This window comes from Erithacus rubecula, assembly GCF_903797595.1.
Source record: "Erithacus rubecula genome assembly, chromosome: Z".
Lineage (NCBI taxonomy): Eukaryota > Metazoa > Chordata > Aves > Passeriformes > Muscicapidae > Erithacus > Erithacus rubecula.
In genome coordinates this window covers 13780667-13798229 of record NC_136661.1, presented here as the reverse complement: position 1 = coordinate 13798229, position 17563 = coordinate 13780667, and the positions used below count along the sequence as shown (strand labels likewise).

Here is a 17563-nt window from a genome sequence, read left to right as displayed (position 1 = left end):
ACATACCCACTAAATGAGGAGAGGTATGAAATGCATACAGATAACTGATAGCAGTCACAGAAGTGACAGTGTTCTTGACAGTTCATGTTTAAATTACTGCACGGTGAGTTCTTCCACAGTTCTGTAAAAGTGCATTGTCTGTCTTCTTGCATACATTAGAGTTGACTAAACCTTCTGAGGATAACCACCTTTGCTCATTAGAAAAAAGATGTTTAGGCCTCCAGAGACCCTGGAGTCCCCTAGGCAGCAGAGTCCAACTGAAATCTATGGAAATCGTCCCTGTTAAACTGTAGTTTAGCCAAGACATAGATTTGTTCTTTTCTTTAAGTTTAAATACAAGCCCTCTGTAATTTTGTTCAGTTAATTTTCTTGCAGTAGAGGGGAAATAAGGGTTTGGGTTGTGTTGTAAAGTGTGAATGCTTGCAGCTTGTTCTACATGAGGAGTTACATACAGTACATCTGCCATGGTGTTTCCTCCTCACCAAGGTCACCCTCATTTGTATGGTCTTCACATGGGTACCTCCCACTGTTTATTGGATGGATATTTCGAATTGGGGTATTTTGAAAGATAGATAGTTTTTGGCATCTCAGTACAGACAGAGCTGTCGCACCTCGTAACTGGAAGACACTGTTCCTCCCTTTCCCTCAAGCTCACTCTTTCCCCAGGGGAAGGACAGTGACCGGTGTTGTACATGCTAATCCTTATCAGACAAGTTCAAATCAGCAGTTGACTCTAATAAAGGTCTTATTTTTCTCAACACGGTCATTAGTAGTGACCTGAATGTCCTTTGAAGACTGTTACTATGTTTTTCTGCTACATTTGCAATTCATCTTACCAGTGGCAATTTTTATGTGAAACATGAACTAATTTGTTTCCTTATACCCTTAGGAGCTACTATAAATTGTAAATTATTTTCCATAATTGGTTGCTAGTCAGCTCTTTTATTTCCAAATGCTCTGTTTACAAAGAGATTTCAGTTTCCTGCAGAGTGGAACCTAAAATATTAAAATGCTTCTTTCTACTACAATCAACTTTGAAAAAATTAAATACATACTTTTGGATGTATAACCTTATGTTAGTATAAAATAATGATTACCACAGTTGTTTACCTGCTGTCTCCTAATATTTTTATTCTTCTTCTCTTTACACTATTTTTTAAACTAAGATTTCACTTAGTATTTACAAGTGCCCAAGTACTCTAATGATTAGACTAAATGTTAGAAAAGTAGGAAAAACATGGGAGATCTTGTAATAAGGTTCATTTGCTGTTGTGCTTCACCAGCAGCAGGCTCCAAATAAAGCTGCCATGATCTTTGCAGCCCATGCCAGTTATGGTATTTTATTCACCCAAATAGTGTAAGTGAAACTGACAGACTTTGTGTTGTTGACACAGTTGTATTACTGCAAGACACCTGATCTAACCATTTGGTTGGCATCTGTGATATCCCAGGATGTAATTCCTGTGGGGACAGAAGCTTGCAGTAGAAGTTGTCTGAAATTTTGAAGCCCTGTTAACTTGAGCAGCTTTTGCTGCCTTCATCACTGGAGATGACCACAGCAATAAGGGAAGGCAGGGTTAGTGCATTGAACAGAGTGCTGCTCTAACAGCAGCTTTGGGAGTACACGTGCACTTCAGATAAAGGGGGTTGGAGGGTGTCCCCTGCTGTCCCACAGAATGTCCCATGGTGACTAGTATGCTTGTTCAGAACTGGTCGATGTTTGGAAACACAAATCTATGTGTTGTCAGCAGTGAGCATGGAATTTGCAACCATTTGTTTTCTCTGTTTCGTTACCTGTTGGTAGTAATCCCATCAGTTATGACCATAGCAATACAGGACATAGGGAATCCATAAAAGAAGTTCTAAAAGATTTTTAGAAATAGTGCATTGCCAAATTTATCACTTGCCGTGGTGCTTAGTTTTGTACTGATTAATGAGAAACGTCTCCATAATATGAAAGTAGTTTACTGAGTAACTGTCTTTTTGTTTTTGTTTTTGTTTTTTTTTTTGTTTGTTTGTTTGTTTGTTTTTGCAATAACTCATTTGTAAAGCAACATTTCCTGCTGAGACAGAAAGTAAAGTACTTTTGACTTGAATATCTAATGTAGTCCAGACTGCTTGAAGGTACTGTCTTATGACTAATGTAGCAGAGATTGCCTGATTTTGGAATATGGTCACTTTTCCTGTGTGAGCTTTAGGTCTGCCAGGCTTAGTGGTGGACCTATACTCAGTCACTGTGTGCTCTTTTTGTAAAAGCTAATCTTCTGAGGTGAATTTTTCCCAAAAGTAGGAAATGTAGAAAAAGTTGCACTTCAAAAATTAGCACCTATGAGAAACTTCAGAATTAAAAAACAAACCCACAAAAACCCACCAATAAAAACCCCCAAACAAAAAAACCCAGACAGAGCCCAAACGTGTACTTACACCAAAAAATCAAAAAAGCATGCTGTATTTTCTCTAACTTGAAGAGAGAGAAAAATAATACAGAGATGGAGAGGTAGAGTGTATGTATTGAACAATAGATATCACTAAATCTGAAAATCTTTGCTGTCAGCAGACAGTTATGTATTTACATTGTGTCATTTAAAACTTTATGTGATAGTGCTTTGAAAATTTTCCAACGTCAATATCAACTCTAATATCCAATATCAAGAAAATCACTTTTTTTAAATACTCTGATGTTTACAAGATTAAGTGTCAGATACTTGCCTTCCAAGAGTAGGAAAAGTTGTATCATCACAGCTTCTTGAACAAATCAAAGGGTGCATTAATAGGCAGTATTTTGTGGAAGTCATATGTCAGCATGTGTTATTCATGCTTCTCTGCTACTCAGTAGACATCAATCAACACTGGGCTGTTATTCCTCATTATATATGTGTTCCAGTCTAATAAATTGCTTTATATATACCATATCCACAACTTTCATATTCTCTGAAGATGTTCTTTGTTTATAGTCTTATCCTTACAGCAATGTTTAATAAAACACACTTATTAAATGTAGAGAAACCTCAATAAGTTCAGTTTTAATGGCTTCTTGGTGGCTTACCAGGCAGTAATTCATCAAATAAAAAAAGGGAAAAATACATTTATAATAACTGTTAGTTAAAATTCTCTGGATATGATTCATCTTTCCTAACTTTGTACAGCTGTAAATTAAACATAATTCTGAGTTATTTGATCAGTGGAGAAAAATAGCTGATCTGTGAAATGCTTTTCTCAGTCATTGTTCTGGTTTGTTCATCCCATCAACTCTAAAGCTGTTTGATTTGTGTCCTTGTTGTGGCACTAGTGCAAGAGTAGGTATTGTCTGTTCTTAGAATAGTTGAAGACTGATGAAGTGAACTACTCTGACAGTTGCTATAGTGCAGTCCTTAAGTTAGCATTTTTAAATTGTATCTCACTTCAAACTTTTGAGCATAAACAGAATGTCAAGAGAATTGCTGGGAACTATAGTGAAAGGAGTAGATACATGATTTCAGTTATAAATGTAACATTTATTTTTATTATTTTAATTGATGTGCTGAGTGCAGAATGAACTGTATCTCTAGGGAAACATTTAAGATTCAGTCATTTGGGGGGAAATTATCTTTTTCAAACTAAGCTGTTTTTTCCTGAGCCTTCTTGTGAAAAATTTTCATGGAAAGGTTTTCTGCACTGAAGTTGGTCTTGACAAACTAAGTCTTTTAATTGTTTTGGGCAAGAACATTTTCATCATGATTCTTGGATTTCTTTTTCATCAAAGTATTCTATAACAACTAGTGTAATGATTAACAAGTGCAGTTGTTTTCCTTCTACTTTTGAAGGTATAAGCCAATACGCCGACGAGTAATATGGCTGATTGGACAGTGGATTTCTGTAAAATTCAAATCAGACTTGAGACCTGTTCTATATGAAGCAATTCGTAACTTGCTTCAAGACCGTGACTTAGTGGTAAGTATAGATAACTAATCTTTTGGAGTCCACATTTGTTGTAACTACAGATGAAACAGAAATAGCTCACTTTGTGTAAACTTGATGGAGAATTTCACAGCATCGTGCCTTGAGGTCTGTTGTGTCTTGCAAGAGGTAAACTGTCGGGAAAATTCAGTGATGTTTAATTGTGGAGATACCGAACAGTAATGTCAAAGATATTAAATGAGGCCTGAAGATGTTCAGTAGGTGATGACTTTGGTGGGAAAATGAGCAACAGTCTGTTTTTTATTGGAATACTATTATCAAATGCCTTACAGTAATTTCTTAATGGATGGATACTTTGTGTAGATAGAACAGAGTTATTCTGTAACTAGTCTCTTTACTATGCAGCATTGATCAGGTGTGTTTGCAGATCACATCAAGCTGTGTGAGTTATTGATCTGCTGGAGGGCAGGAAGGCTCTGCAGGGGGATCTGCACAGGCTGGATCATGGCTGAGGCCAGTGGTGTGAGGTTCAGCAAGGCCAGTGCTGGGTCCTGCCCTTGGGTCACAACAACCCCAGGCAGTGCCACAGGCTGGGACAGAGAGGCTGGAAAGGACCTGGGGGTGCTGGTGGCAGCAGCTGAACATGAGCCAGGGTGTGCCCAGGGGCCAAGAAGGCCAATGGCATCCTGGCTGGATCAGCAATAGTGTGGGCAGCAGGAGCAGGGCAGGGATTGTCCCCCTGTCCTGGGCACTGCTGAGGCCACACCTCGAGTGCTGTGTCCAGCTCTGGGCCTGAGTGCAAGAGAGACACTGAGGGGCTGGAGTGAGTGCAGAGAAGGGAATGGAGCTGGGGCAGGGTCTGGAGCACCAGAGCTGTGAGGAGCAGCTGAGGGGGCTGGGGGTGTTTACCCTGGAGAAAAAGAGGCTCAGGGGTGACCTTATCATTATCTACACCTGCCTGAAAGGAGACTGTAACCAGTCTGATCTCCCAGGCAAGCAGTGACACAAGAGTTGACCTCGAGCGCACCAAGTGAGGGTCAGGTTGGACATTAGGAAAGATTTCTTTCCTGAAAGAGTTGTCAAGCATTAAAACAGGTGGAGTCACCTGGAAATGTTTCAGTAATGTGTGGATAGGGCAGCTGGGGACATGGTTTAGTGATGCTGCTGCTGGTTTCAACCGTCTTCTACATCCATAATGGTTCTGGTTATTAAGGTATTAAAGTTACCTGCTAACAGGATATGATAAATGGCATTGGTTGCTAAACTGCTTGAGTACAAATCTGTAGTTTTTATCTACAACTTCAGTTCACCAGCAGGTGTGATGAAGTTAAGATGCTGGTTTTACTATCGTTTATTTTGTTTTCGTTTTTAAACAAACTGGGCTAGCGGCCCACAAAAAAAAACCAAAGTAGGTACATATTAGTTAGTAATTGCCAGTCATAACAATAATTTCTGTGATTCCAGACAGCTTTAGCAGTGCAGATTGCCTTTCTGTGTCAACTGTTTTATTTAATGCTTTCTAAGGCATTTCTAAGCATCTACAGGAAGAACAGTCTAACTTATTGAGTTTATTTATTCTGTGCTTCTTAGTTGACAGCAAGCTGTGACGTAATTCCAGGTAAAAATCCTCTATATTGCAAGAATTTTTATCACAGTCTAGATAGATATCTTCTTGTTTAATTATTCCTTGTTCTTGAAGGTTTTGCCTGAGTAGCTTTTTCAATTTCTACCATTTTAGCAAGGACAAATATAATGTAAAGTATACTGAATGGAAAGGAACTAACTACATTTCTTAGAGGATGACAGAACACAGAGAATTATTCAATTGCCAGAACATCAATGACATTGTCAGGTACTCTGTCAATAATCAAAATGTTTAATGGATGTATGCATGATGCTTCTTAACTTTTTTCTTTCAGGTTCGTATTGAGACAGCTACGACACTGAAGTTAAATATCCTTGTTTGCAAAGCTGATTAGTTCTTAATTCTGAGTTACTGGAAAACAATTAATTTTAAATATACTACCAAATTCTTTGTTTTTTATTTTTTTTTAATATCCATGTAATATTTGCTTATTTGACTCTTGGTATCTAACTGCAGTCTGTATTATTTTTCCTTAATGTTTATTTACCTGTAGATGACTTTGAGTTCAGAACTGACCAGTTCTTACCGGTAAGAGCATTTATATATTCTGAAGAGTAGATAAATCTGTATAGAAAAGCAGGGAAAAATATTTTCTAATTTAATTTAGAACTACATTGTTCAGTAATCAATGTGTGTGCACATTTGTGTTGTATGTTCAGTCTTCACAGACCAAAGTATATACTCATACTGCTGCCATTAAGGTTGCTAATGTGTAGATACATAATTCAAAACATTTTAGTATTATGCTGTTACAGCTTCATAGCAGTGTATTTTGTGCTCTGTATACTGGGTGTTTCCAGATGGCGAGTTACTTTATGATAAGAAAATATTAAAAAGCTATATCTAACAAATACATCTCCACATCACTGTGCCTTTCCCACATGCCTGTTTCATGCAGTACTTTCCAACCTGCTGATTCTTAAAAATATTAAATACAAGTGTGTGGTTACAGTAGTGCCTTAAAAAGGCAGTACTTTCTGGTGCTCCTATGTTTGTGTTCTTTGCCGTGGACATTACTGTTGTCATTAAGTAAACAGTGGAAAGTACTGAAATGAAGTTTCATTTTGGTCATTCAAATTTAGCAGATTTTTTTTCTCATTTCATTTTGACTTCCATGTTTATTTCAACTCACTTGTGAACAAACCCATCAAAAATGCAGAGTGCATCTAGACTCTAAACACTGGGTTTTTCTAAGTTGTCTTTTTCAGTTCAATATTTAACTCTTATCTACTGGCCCAAAAGCTGGAAGACTGTACCCTTCATTTGACTCTAGCAAAGTGTTCCTTCTGAAGAGACAGTCTGTTTTACCTGTGAAATCATATCTACATTTATCAAAATGTGAAAATGATATCAATTCAAACTGATCATGTTTGACTGGTATGTAGGAGTAATCTGAATTTTTAACCTTTTTTAGGCAGTAATTGGCAAATCTGCTTTTTTCCAAGTGAAAGAGTAACATTTTGCACACTGTGTTTTTCAAAGTTTGTGGATGTCTTAGAGTTTTAAGTGTACAGGAAAATAACCAGTTCATGTGAGCAGTTGTATTTTCGATGGTCTAATCTGTAGTTCTTTATTTTTCTTTCAGTACCTGGAGTCCATGTTTACACTGCTCTTTCAGCTACTTCAGGAAGTAACACAATGTGACACCAAAATGCATGTTCTTCATGTTCTGTCCTGTGTGATTGAAAGAGTCAATATGCAGGTATTTTTAAGATATATATTTTAGTTTTAGCTTTGTTCTAAGAACGCAGAGGAGGACTTGTTGTGGAAGGAAAATGTCATCAGTTAATAGACTGGTTGTTGTTGTCAAAGATGCCTGCACCATTGGCACTACTTGCTCCTGTTTTCAATTCTCATTTATCTTTTGTGCAAAATGTTAACTTACAGTTCTTAAGTTACTATGTATTTTTATATTGAATCAGCTTTTAGAATACCTAAGGATTTTTACATCCTGTGACATTTCTTGCAATTTTATTTTTTTATTTGTGATTTATTCTAATACTCTCATATCTGAACAAATATTTTAATCTACCATACATATTGAAAAGGCATTAAAAATGCCCTGCACTCATAGGGAGTGTGCAGTTAGGTTTGTTGATATTGTTGATATCTCAGTTTCTTGTTGGTGCTGATATGGGTCACAGTTGCCTCTACAACACTCTCTTTAATTGCATGACAAGTTTCAAATTCACATTGTGAATTTTCAGAATTTTAGTGTTAAAGTATGTACTTCTGCTTTTACATAAAGAATTTGAAGATGGTCTTGCAGAATTAAACAACTAATATTTGACTGCTTTTGTCTCAAGTTCTGTCGGGTTTTTTTCAGTCTTATTGTATTAAGGACAAAGATAATGCATGTTTTAGAGTTTATCTTGTCTTTCTACAAGTAAACCTGTCTGAGAGCCAGGTGAAGCTTTCATAATTGTCCCTTGCAGAAAAAGTCAACAGCAGATTTCCTTGCAGTTTAGAGAAGCAGCATTAAAAACAAGTTGAGAAAGAACCCTTGAATTATGTTTAGGTTAATTCATAATTAAATACTTTCAAAGACAGATTAACCTTTTAGTATTGAAGAAAGAGCATTAAAAAAATGCATAGTCTAGGACAAATCTCTGAAAGTTACATAGTCTAACTCCAGTCTAACATCTCCTGGAGGTGACTCCAGAAGATATTCAGGTGCGGTTTTTTTTTGTTTGTTTTTTTTTTTTGAGGGGAGGGCTGTTTCTGGTTTTAAAGAATATTGTTGTTTAGGAATTCTGTGTAAGTGAAGAATATACAAATATGAAAATCTCTGCATATCAAGTTTAAGTTTTTTTTGTGTTGTATTTCTTAAGCTTAATTGCCATGCACAAATGTCACTATAAGTAATGTGTTCTTTTCAAACTACTCTGCAGTCAGAAGTTATTTCAGTCACTAAATAAAGAATACAGTGTTTTAGAAAGATTTAAGCAAACTGTTTTTACTGAGACAAAAGCAGCTCCAGTATTTTTCAGAAACTGTGCTTGGGATAAATTATTAGTCTTGTTTAATGTATTAAGAAACCAGTTTGTGTTCTGAACTTCAGATACGACCATATGTAGGATGTTTGGTTCAGTATTTACCGCTCCTTTGGAAGCAGAGTGAGGAGCACAACATGCTGCGATGTGCCATTCTAACCACCCTAATCCATCTTGTCCAGGTAAGGAATCTGAGTCATGGAAACATTGTCAGTACCTCCTACAGTTTTTTCTCCATGATAAAACAATAAATGGTTATATTTCCTGCAGAATCTGTGGTATCATCTACTTCTTTATATGCCACACTACCTTCTCCAACCCCTGCTGCATCTAAAAGAAAATACAGTAGGACTAGCAGAGACCAAGAGAAGTGCTCTTATGATAGTGTCTGTACAGGAACAGACTTAATATGTGGGCAGTCTTGAACTTGGGGAAAGGCATGACTTAAGAGGATGGTATTAGAGAAGTTAGTGGAGAGAAGGTGAAAGAAAAATTACAAATATTATTATAAAAGGAGAAATAAATGTTCTTTCCAAAGTGGTGTAACTTTAAATGATGAGGAAATAGATTTTAACATAAGAAATAGTGGAAATTCTTCTTCTTGTCCTCTGTGGAGGCCAAAATATGAGTATTTTTTTACAAATAGTATATCTCTTGGTGTATGCAGGCGCAAAAAGTTGAAATGGATTTGTGGAAGAATCTTTTTCTTTTTTATGTTTATTTTAAGTAAGTAGATAAATCCACAAAGAAGCTGCAACTTAGAAATACCAAGTAATTTTAAATTTTCCATTATCGAAATACAGGAATTATGCAAGTTCAGCATTCCACTAGCCACAACTCTCTTTAATAGTAATATTACAATATTTTGTAATGCTGCTCAGGAATTGGCAGTCATTCCCAATTTACTCTACATTGTTCAAATGGATAATTTGAAAACTGAATCACTGTCATCAGTCTGTGAATTTTTGTGTAGTTATAAAAACAAACCCTTCTCCTGAATATTAGAATATATCAAATAATTTTTTCTATTACAAGAGCCAAGAAGTAATTATTTCCTCGACCTGTAAAACATTCAGCTTTTAGTCACTTGGTATTTGTTAGAATCGTGAGTTCTCCAAGAAAGAGAATGACCAGTGAATGTTTTTAGGAATGTATGTTAGGTATAATTTTTTCTTGCAGACAGTTGATAAGTTGAATTGGTTTCAAAAATCATAACCTTCTTGAGTTATGTTGAGAGAAAGCCTAGGAATATCAGACTTGTTTTATGAAATGGAAGCAAGTTCAACCTTTGCTTTCTTGAATCCATGTTTACATGTGAATGTAAAAGCAGTGTAGATCTTTTCCATGCTATTTTTAAAAATGCTTGATTCAAGGCTTCTAACATATTTAACATCTCTTACTTATTTTATAGGGACTGGGAGCAGACAGCAAAAATCTCTACCCTTTTCTGCTTCCAGTTATCCAGCTAAGTACAGATGTTTCTCAGCCTCCACATGTCTATCTTCTGGAAGATGGCTTAGAGCTGTGGTAAGAGAGTTTTCTTTCTGTTTCTAGTTTTAAAACAGTTATTTTTGTATCCTCAGAAGAAAGAAGTTGTAAAAAGCTTTAAATATTAAAATTTATATGTTCTTGTTACCTTACCTATATTGCACCTCTTCTCAGAAGACAAGATGTTAGGAAATCTATATACTTAGCTATTGGTAGTTGTGTTTCTTCTGTTACTCATTTTCAGTGTAGATACCATTCTGGTAATGAACAGCAAGACAAAAAGTCTATTGTCACTTTAATGTGTATTCTGATTTAACAATTTGGTGTGCTTGACTTCTGGAGAACAGTGAGCCAATGGATCAGGGCTGGTTGCAGGAAGAAATGTAATAATCACAAGGATAAAATGTGGAAGTTACTTTCTGTATCTCTGACTGTTTGGTGACTGAACATAAAACAAGAAGTGACACTGTGCTCAGTTTACCATGAGCCTGATTTATTTCTGGTGCAGCTGATGCTATAAGAGAGGAGAATGGTTACCTGGATCAATTTTTGAAGAATAGGAATACATAGAGTTTGTCTTAAAATAGTGAGTGATTTCTTTGATCTAAATTGTAAATGAGCATTTCAATTACAAATACTTAACCTACAAACGACCTGTTCTATAGACAGCAAAACTGAGTTTTATAATGCTGGTGGCAGCAAGTCAAAGTGCTTCTCAAGAGCTTCTCAGAATTTAGCATAGTGGCCTTTTACATGTAGCAGTTCAGAATTATTGTATCTTCTTAATAAAACTGATTTTCTGGTGTCTGTGCAGAAGAATGATATTTTAAGATGTCCTAGAGCATGAGAGATATCTGGAGAGCTTGCAGAGACAGTTAGGACTCTGAGGGCTTCTTGAGCCAAGAGCAGGAAAACTACTAAGACATTTCACATAACCAGACATGTTTATTTAAATATGGTAATCCCAGGCTTATGATCTAGGAAAAAATGAAATTTGTTGCTGTGGCTTGAAATGCAATCTTAATTTATAACTACTGTTTTCTAATCCCAGGAATTTTAAATTGTTGGAAACAATGTATTATAATCAGTGCATCATTTCAGACATAAAAATACATAAATGTGTGAGCTGGTCCATCAAAGCTTCTCCTTTGAGGTTTAGAACACAATATGTGTTGTCCTTGCACTGCAAATATCCCACTCTACCCACCTTCTGCAAGTTTCCTGGCTGGCTACTTTGACTTGCTCACTGTTGCATTTCAGACCTTACCTTGTCTTTACAAAAAGACAGTAGCATGTTTTTCTTTGTTTTCCTACCTTTGCAAGATCTGTGTCTATATTGATAAGTGCTTTGTAAGGACTATTGATCTGCTTTGAAGTATGCTTCTGGTAATTGTTACACATTGTAGATAATATGGATGGTTACTGGAAGTTAAAATGTTTATATCTGTCAAAATGATTGCTCAGTGTTACTCATGCATCATCTGAAATACTTTGCTTAATCTGTTCTTAGGTTAGTGACTTTAGAGAACAGTCCATGTCTTACACCAGAACTGCTGAGAATATTTCAAAATATGTCTGCCCTTCTTGGTAAGTATTTTACTAATAAAATTTCAGGGTTTTTTCCCTTCTGCTTGTTGTTCATGCACTGAGCAATGCTTCTTTGGCTGCAGGTACTAAGGGAGCTTGCAAAATTGTAAAAAAAATTGAAGAACAGGTTTTTATTGTCTGACTTTCTATCGTTTTAAATATTTATGATCTACTTCCCCTAGTTCTCTTTTTTTAATAAGTTGGAACTGCTGTACATGAAAGATAAGACAACTTTCAGTTTATTGTTTCAGAGGTTATTTTAGGAAGTTTCTGAAATTTAACACCAAATGTGCTGTTACTGATATTGACTGTATAGAATACTTGCCTGTTCTGCTTACAATCAGAATGAAGTTATTAGCTTTTCCTTTATTCAGTTAATAACAATTCAGTTAAAAACAATAGATGTTTTCTATCTACCTAAATATGTCTATAAACACTTGGGTCAAGCACTGAAATTAAAAACAGCAGCTTGTTGGCAAAACAGAAATTTAATAATGAGAATTAGGATTCAATGCTTAGGAAATACTGATATTTCCAGAACTTTTGCTTCATAATTAAAGGGAGTATAAAAATTCTGTGATTTAAGTTTATGCTAATATGTTTGTGTGCTCAAACATATGTTTGAGCTATATTTAGCTGTGCTTTTGAGGTTTTGGCACTAATGTAGCAAATGAGTTATTTTTTTAGAGAAATGTCTTCACAGAATCACAGAAGCTTTTTAACTGATAATTCTTTTCAGGACTTAATATTTTGTTCTATTTCTACTGGTCAGTAGAAAGTTAGATCTTGGTAGGTAAGTGCAAGGTGATGTTCCTGTTATTTATCATTATATACAAGATGTCTAATGGCAAAACTGCTCTGTTTAATAGTGTCTTTGTGGTTAAATACTCCACAGCTACAACTAAAATTCTGTAGCTGCTGAGTCCTGACTCTTGTCATCATGCATAACTACACACCTACCCTTCCACCTTCTTGTTCTGTGTCAGTCCAGGTGGTGTCTGCTGCAGAGACTTGCACTGCATGAATGGCTGTGATTTTCATGGTTTGTCACACTGCTAATCTTCTTGAGTTAAATTCAGAAATACTCTATGGCTTGTTTGTTTGCTGAGGATATTTTCTTCCCAGTCCTCATGCAACACTTTAGAGTAGAGTAGAGATGAGTAGGAATGGAAACCTTGGCATGTGTTTCTTAGAAAAGGTGGAGGTATTCTGAAATTTTCTATATTTGTAATGATTTCCATGTTTTATGAATGAATCATAGAGAATAGTGATGCTCTCCTTTGGAAATAAATTCCATTCTCATGAGAAGTTATTTATTCTGCATAGTGAATGCTGTATGGTGCTGGTAGAGTAAGTAGTACAGTAAAACTGTGTTGGGTTTCCTTACCACGAGCCTTCAAGCATGCTTATGCCAAACTTCTTTTTATCAGGGTTGAGAGTGAGTGGCAAAAACACAGCACCTGATGTGTAATCAGAGTGATTTCATCCTATAGGCTTCTGTGCTATGCTTCCTGAGCATTTTTCTGAGAAAATGTTTTTTCTGAGAGTCATGTTTGTCAGAATTTTTGATTGCTGCAAATTGATGCATATTTTGTCAGGAAGTGGAAACATTCTGGTATGTGCTTTGCCTACAAATTCTATCTGTTTACATGAGGAGCATCTAACCAGACAGCCTCCACATGACAAAGACATGGTATAATGATGCTTAAATAGAGCTGGAATTTTGGATTAGTGCTAATCTTATTTTAAAACATGGTAGTTAGAAAAGCAATGCAATCTGCTACCCCTCAGGAAGCTACTTCATTCAGGATACTTGAAAGAGGGATTCTTCACTTAAATCAAATGCAACAGTGCAGTTTAAGGCACAGCATCTTGCAAAAGAAAAAGTATTGGTCAGTGATGATCAACTGTGCTAATTAATTAAATAACTGTAACTAAATCTGTAGCAGAGGTTTTCCAGTACACTGGTAACATGATTCAGCTGAGACTTCCAGCACTTTAGGTCAGACTCTTCTGTCCTTCTTAGCATGGTGATGTAGCTATCAGAACAAGGAGTTTTAACTGAGAAGTTAAAATTGCAAAGTCCTGTGTGCTTTAACAGTCTAAGATAAGATTGTTTGGTTTTCAATTCAGTCTGAAGTCATCAAAGTAGAAGTCAAAAGGACAGATGAGGTGAAGGAAAGTTCTAGGAAGGTGCTTGTGTCTTTTGGAGTAGGGTGGAGAGCTAGCAACAAGATGGTCCAGAACATTAGTTCTTGAAAATACAATTTAAGGAATATTAACCACCTGATCTTTGTTTTCTGAACTTATTTTTATTGAATGGAATTGCTGTAATATGCAGGTAATGTGGCTATTTTTCTGGTATATTTGACTTCTACATCATTGTGTAAGTCATTCAGAAAGTCATGTCAGAGGTCAACATGAATGAACTAGAAGGGCTGGAGGGCAGGGAGAGAGGAATTAATATGTGAGATTTTTGAACTTGTGTCACTGTCTGTAGGGGATCTCCTGATTCTGAGATCTCCACAGCAGGACATGTAGGTGGTTTAAAGTCCAGGTTTTTCCCAGCCCCAGCGCTAAGGAAAATGCTGAAGGCTGTTTTTCAGGGTTTTCCATGGTTGTTTATTGTTTCTTATCTAAGGAATTTTTCTCTAGCTGACAGCAGTCTGTCCAGATTGTCATCCATGGCCGAATCTGCCTGGCAGAGGCAGGACTTATCTTTTATACTCTAAATTACGTATTTGATATTTAGAATTATTTTCCAATACACCACAACCTTATTGTAATGTCTGGTTTTGTCCCCATCCAATTGAAGGATGCCAAGGTGACACTTCAACGTAGATGGCATGAAGAAGAAGGAGGAAGAAGCATACCATGCCCCAAATCCTCCATCTTAATCATGAGTCCCTTAGTACAAACATTTCTAAAAATTCACTTTTCTATCTTCTAACAGTCTAATTTATACTCTACTTATTTTTGTGACTTGTAATTCTTCCTGCAATGTTGGCAGATTTCTCCAGGGACCCAAGTCCAGCCCCCAGGACCCCTGGGCACCATGCCAGGGTCCCTGATTCCCCTGCCAGGGGGGGTCTAAAGGCATCCAGGGAAGCCAGGGGAACACCCTGGACTCCCACAGACTTGCAGGGAAAGATATATATATTTATATGGTGTTTTTTTGTTTGTTTGTTTTTAATTTTCCTTTGTTAACTAATTTGAAAGTAATATGCAGTTGTTCCCTTCCAGATATAATTGTCCTTATGAAAAGATCTTTTTGTAATTTCAGGATAGTACAGTTGTTGGAAGTAGATGTCAGAGGAGTTATACAAGTCAATTAGATTTGCCTTTAGAAGCAAAATGTTACATTTGATGTGAAGGCTTGATTTCACTTGCATAAGTGACCGACCTTCAAAGATTATAGTGCTATGACTGATGTACAGTGATTATTCACAGCATAATTGTCATACTTGGTTATCAGTTCAGCACTGCTGCCATGGTTTAAACTCTGTTGAAATGTAATTGCCCTGTAGAGGGATTGCACAGTCTCTTTAATGCATCTCTTGTATTAAATAATGCAGAATGGAGAAATACATTAATTGTCTGAGGATGGAAGCATTTCTGAACTGAGGCTGCATAAAATGACAGTTGAATCTGATAGTTTTAGGCTGGGAATATGGTCAAAATCTAGACATATCTGTTCCAAGAAGCATCAAGTTTAATTTGCATGTGCTGTATTTTTCAAGTTACTGGCCAAAACCAAGGTTGCTGGAACTGGACTAACTCCTTTGATCCAAACAAAACTCAAAGCAGAGCATTAACGATTTAGAAAAATGTTTGATTCAGGAAAACCTGGCAAGAGAATTGGTTGCTTCTAAATGTAGTTAGTTCAAGATAAGATCTTTCTAGAAAATTTTGCTGAACATTGAGCTGCAGATGAATGAGGGAAGTTCTGTAATTTTCATTGCATCTGTCATACCTGTTTTCATTTTGGCCTGGAGTACAGTTTTTGCTACACCTTTTATCAGTTACCACAGAATGGAAAGTTAGGAAAAACTTAGTAGTACTTCCTGTTTATATGACCATTTATTTAGAATTTGTCTACTTCAGTGTCTAAAACTTCAAATATGATTGTATCCAGTAAAGAAAAAAACCCACAAATGCAGACCTATAAAGAGAATGCAATAGGTAACTCTAGTAATATGCTGCTAAAGCTAAACTCATGAGATATCTTGGAATCTTTTGATGAGTATGTTGGATTGATGGATGTTCTGTTTTCAAGTCAAGAGACAACAATAATCATAATAAATGATTACAAGATATGACTTAAGTACTGACATATGAACATACTTGTGAGTGCAAAGCTATCCTATGGCCATATCAAATGGAATGAGCATTAATGTTCTACCTAATGGGTGGGGAAAATAAGAAAATCTGCTGAACCTCCCCAGAAATATACAGATGCTATAATGGAAAAGCAGCCATGGTCATGGTGATAACTGGTTTTGGTAGAAGTTTTTATATATAAATATCACTAGGTGTAAGCCACACTTTTCTACCGCTGCTTTTATCTAAGCCATGAGATAAAATGATATAAAATGATATAAAATCTTGTCAGATGCTTGTTCCATCTGGTGAAGGAATTTTATTTAAAATTCATTTAAAGTATTTTCCTGTTGCTTCTCCGTGATGTTTTTATTAGATATTTTAAAGGTGATGGAGCTGAGGTCCATTTCTTTTAAGAATAATTTGTCTCCCAAACTGGTTTTAAGAAAATTTATCCTTTTGAGGTTTTTTGGTCTTTTGCCTGTTTTTATACAATGCAGACTTTCTACACTAGTATACACATCCATGTGAAACTTTGAAACTTTAAATTTTGATGTTAGTTCTGCTTATACATGTTCCAGAGTGATATTTTTTTTTTTTGCTTAAGCAGTCCTACAGGTAGTGCCTGAGGATATATCTTTTTTTCTCTCTTCAGACTGCTGCTGTATATCATCTTCTGTGTGTATCTGTCTCTTAGATGGGTATGCTCTCTTTGCTGAAATACTCAAGCTATGCCCTACAGCTCTGTCTGTGTCAGCTCAATGCCATTTGATATGGCATCTGGGTCAGAAGAGCAGAACTGCAATCTTTCTTTCTTTCTGCACAGCATTTACTGGCTCAATGTAAGAGAGACTGTTTATCCATAATTGCAAGTCTCTAAAATACATGTTTCATTTATTCTGTCTTTAATATCTTCTCAGCCCAGTGTTACATCCATACCTGACTTTGTTTCTTGTTTTTATTTGGCATTGGCTTTTGAGGTTGTAGGATTTCCTGTGCTTCCATTTGAGCATGTGATCTGTCATCCCTCTTCTGTAATTGTCTCTGCAGGGAGAGAGAACCTGATTGGCACTGGATCTAAGATAATTTTTCTGCTTGTTGGCATCTCGCATTACAAGCTGCAAGAGGAAAAATACTTCTAGAAGCAAATCATCTTGGCTGTACTTCAGTTTGGTGGTCACGTTCTGATTGTAATTTCTGTTTTTTCCAGAGCTGAGTTCCGAAAACCTCAAAAATTGCTTTAAGATCATCAATGCTTATATTTTCTTATCATCATCTGAATTTTTGCAGGTATGTTACCATTATATGAATATCCACATTACAACCTCAGTTCCTTACTGGCAAACTGCTTTTTCTCTCATCTTGAAACATACCATACACACACACATTTATGCTCTTATTCATTTTGGTGTATACAAACATACTGTTCTCATGTTAGCTCTTTATGGTGCATGGTGGATGCCCAGATTTGGAAATATTACTATTTAGAATTAGTGCTTTGTGGATTAAGTAGTTTGATATCTGAGAAAGTCCTATGTTGGGTAATAATAATTACTCTTATTATCCTACCAGATTAAAATTATGAATATGCGTTCCATCTGAGTTCAACTAGAGATATTTTGCCTTGTTGTCA

The 17563-nt window shown here is 36.1% G+C and overlaps 1 protein-coding gene across 2 annotated transcripts in view; it reads left to right on the top strand.

Annotated features, from left to right (window-relative positions):
- Nucleotides 1–17563, top strand: part of IPO11 (importin 11) — a 79749-nt gene that overhangs the window by 29806 nt on the left and 32380 nt on the right. For both annotated transcript variants that reach the window (XM_079330136.1, XM_079330135.1), the window contains 8 exons: nt 3804–3930; nt 5817–5850; nt 6030–6070; nt 7128–7244; nt 8604–8717; nt 9947–10062; nt 11534–11610; nt 17141–17220. In XM_079330136.1, coding sequence (XP_079186262.1) covers nt 3804–3930; nt 5817–5850; nt 6030–6070; nt 7128–7244; nt 8604–8717; nt 9947–10062; nt 11534–11610; nt 17141–17220 — 706 coding nt within the window. The remainder of the gene's footprint in view (nt 1–3803; nt 3931–5816; nt 5851–6029; nt 6071–7127; nt 7245–8603; nt 8718–9946; nt 10063–11533; nt 11611–17140; nt 17221–17563) is intronic.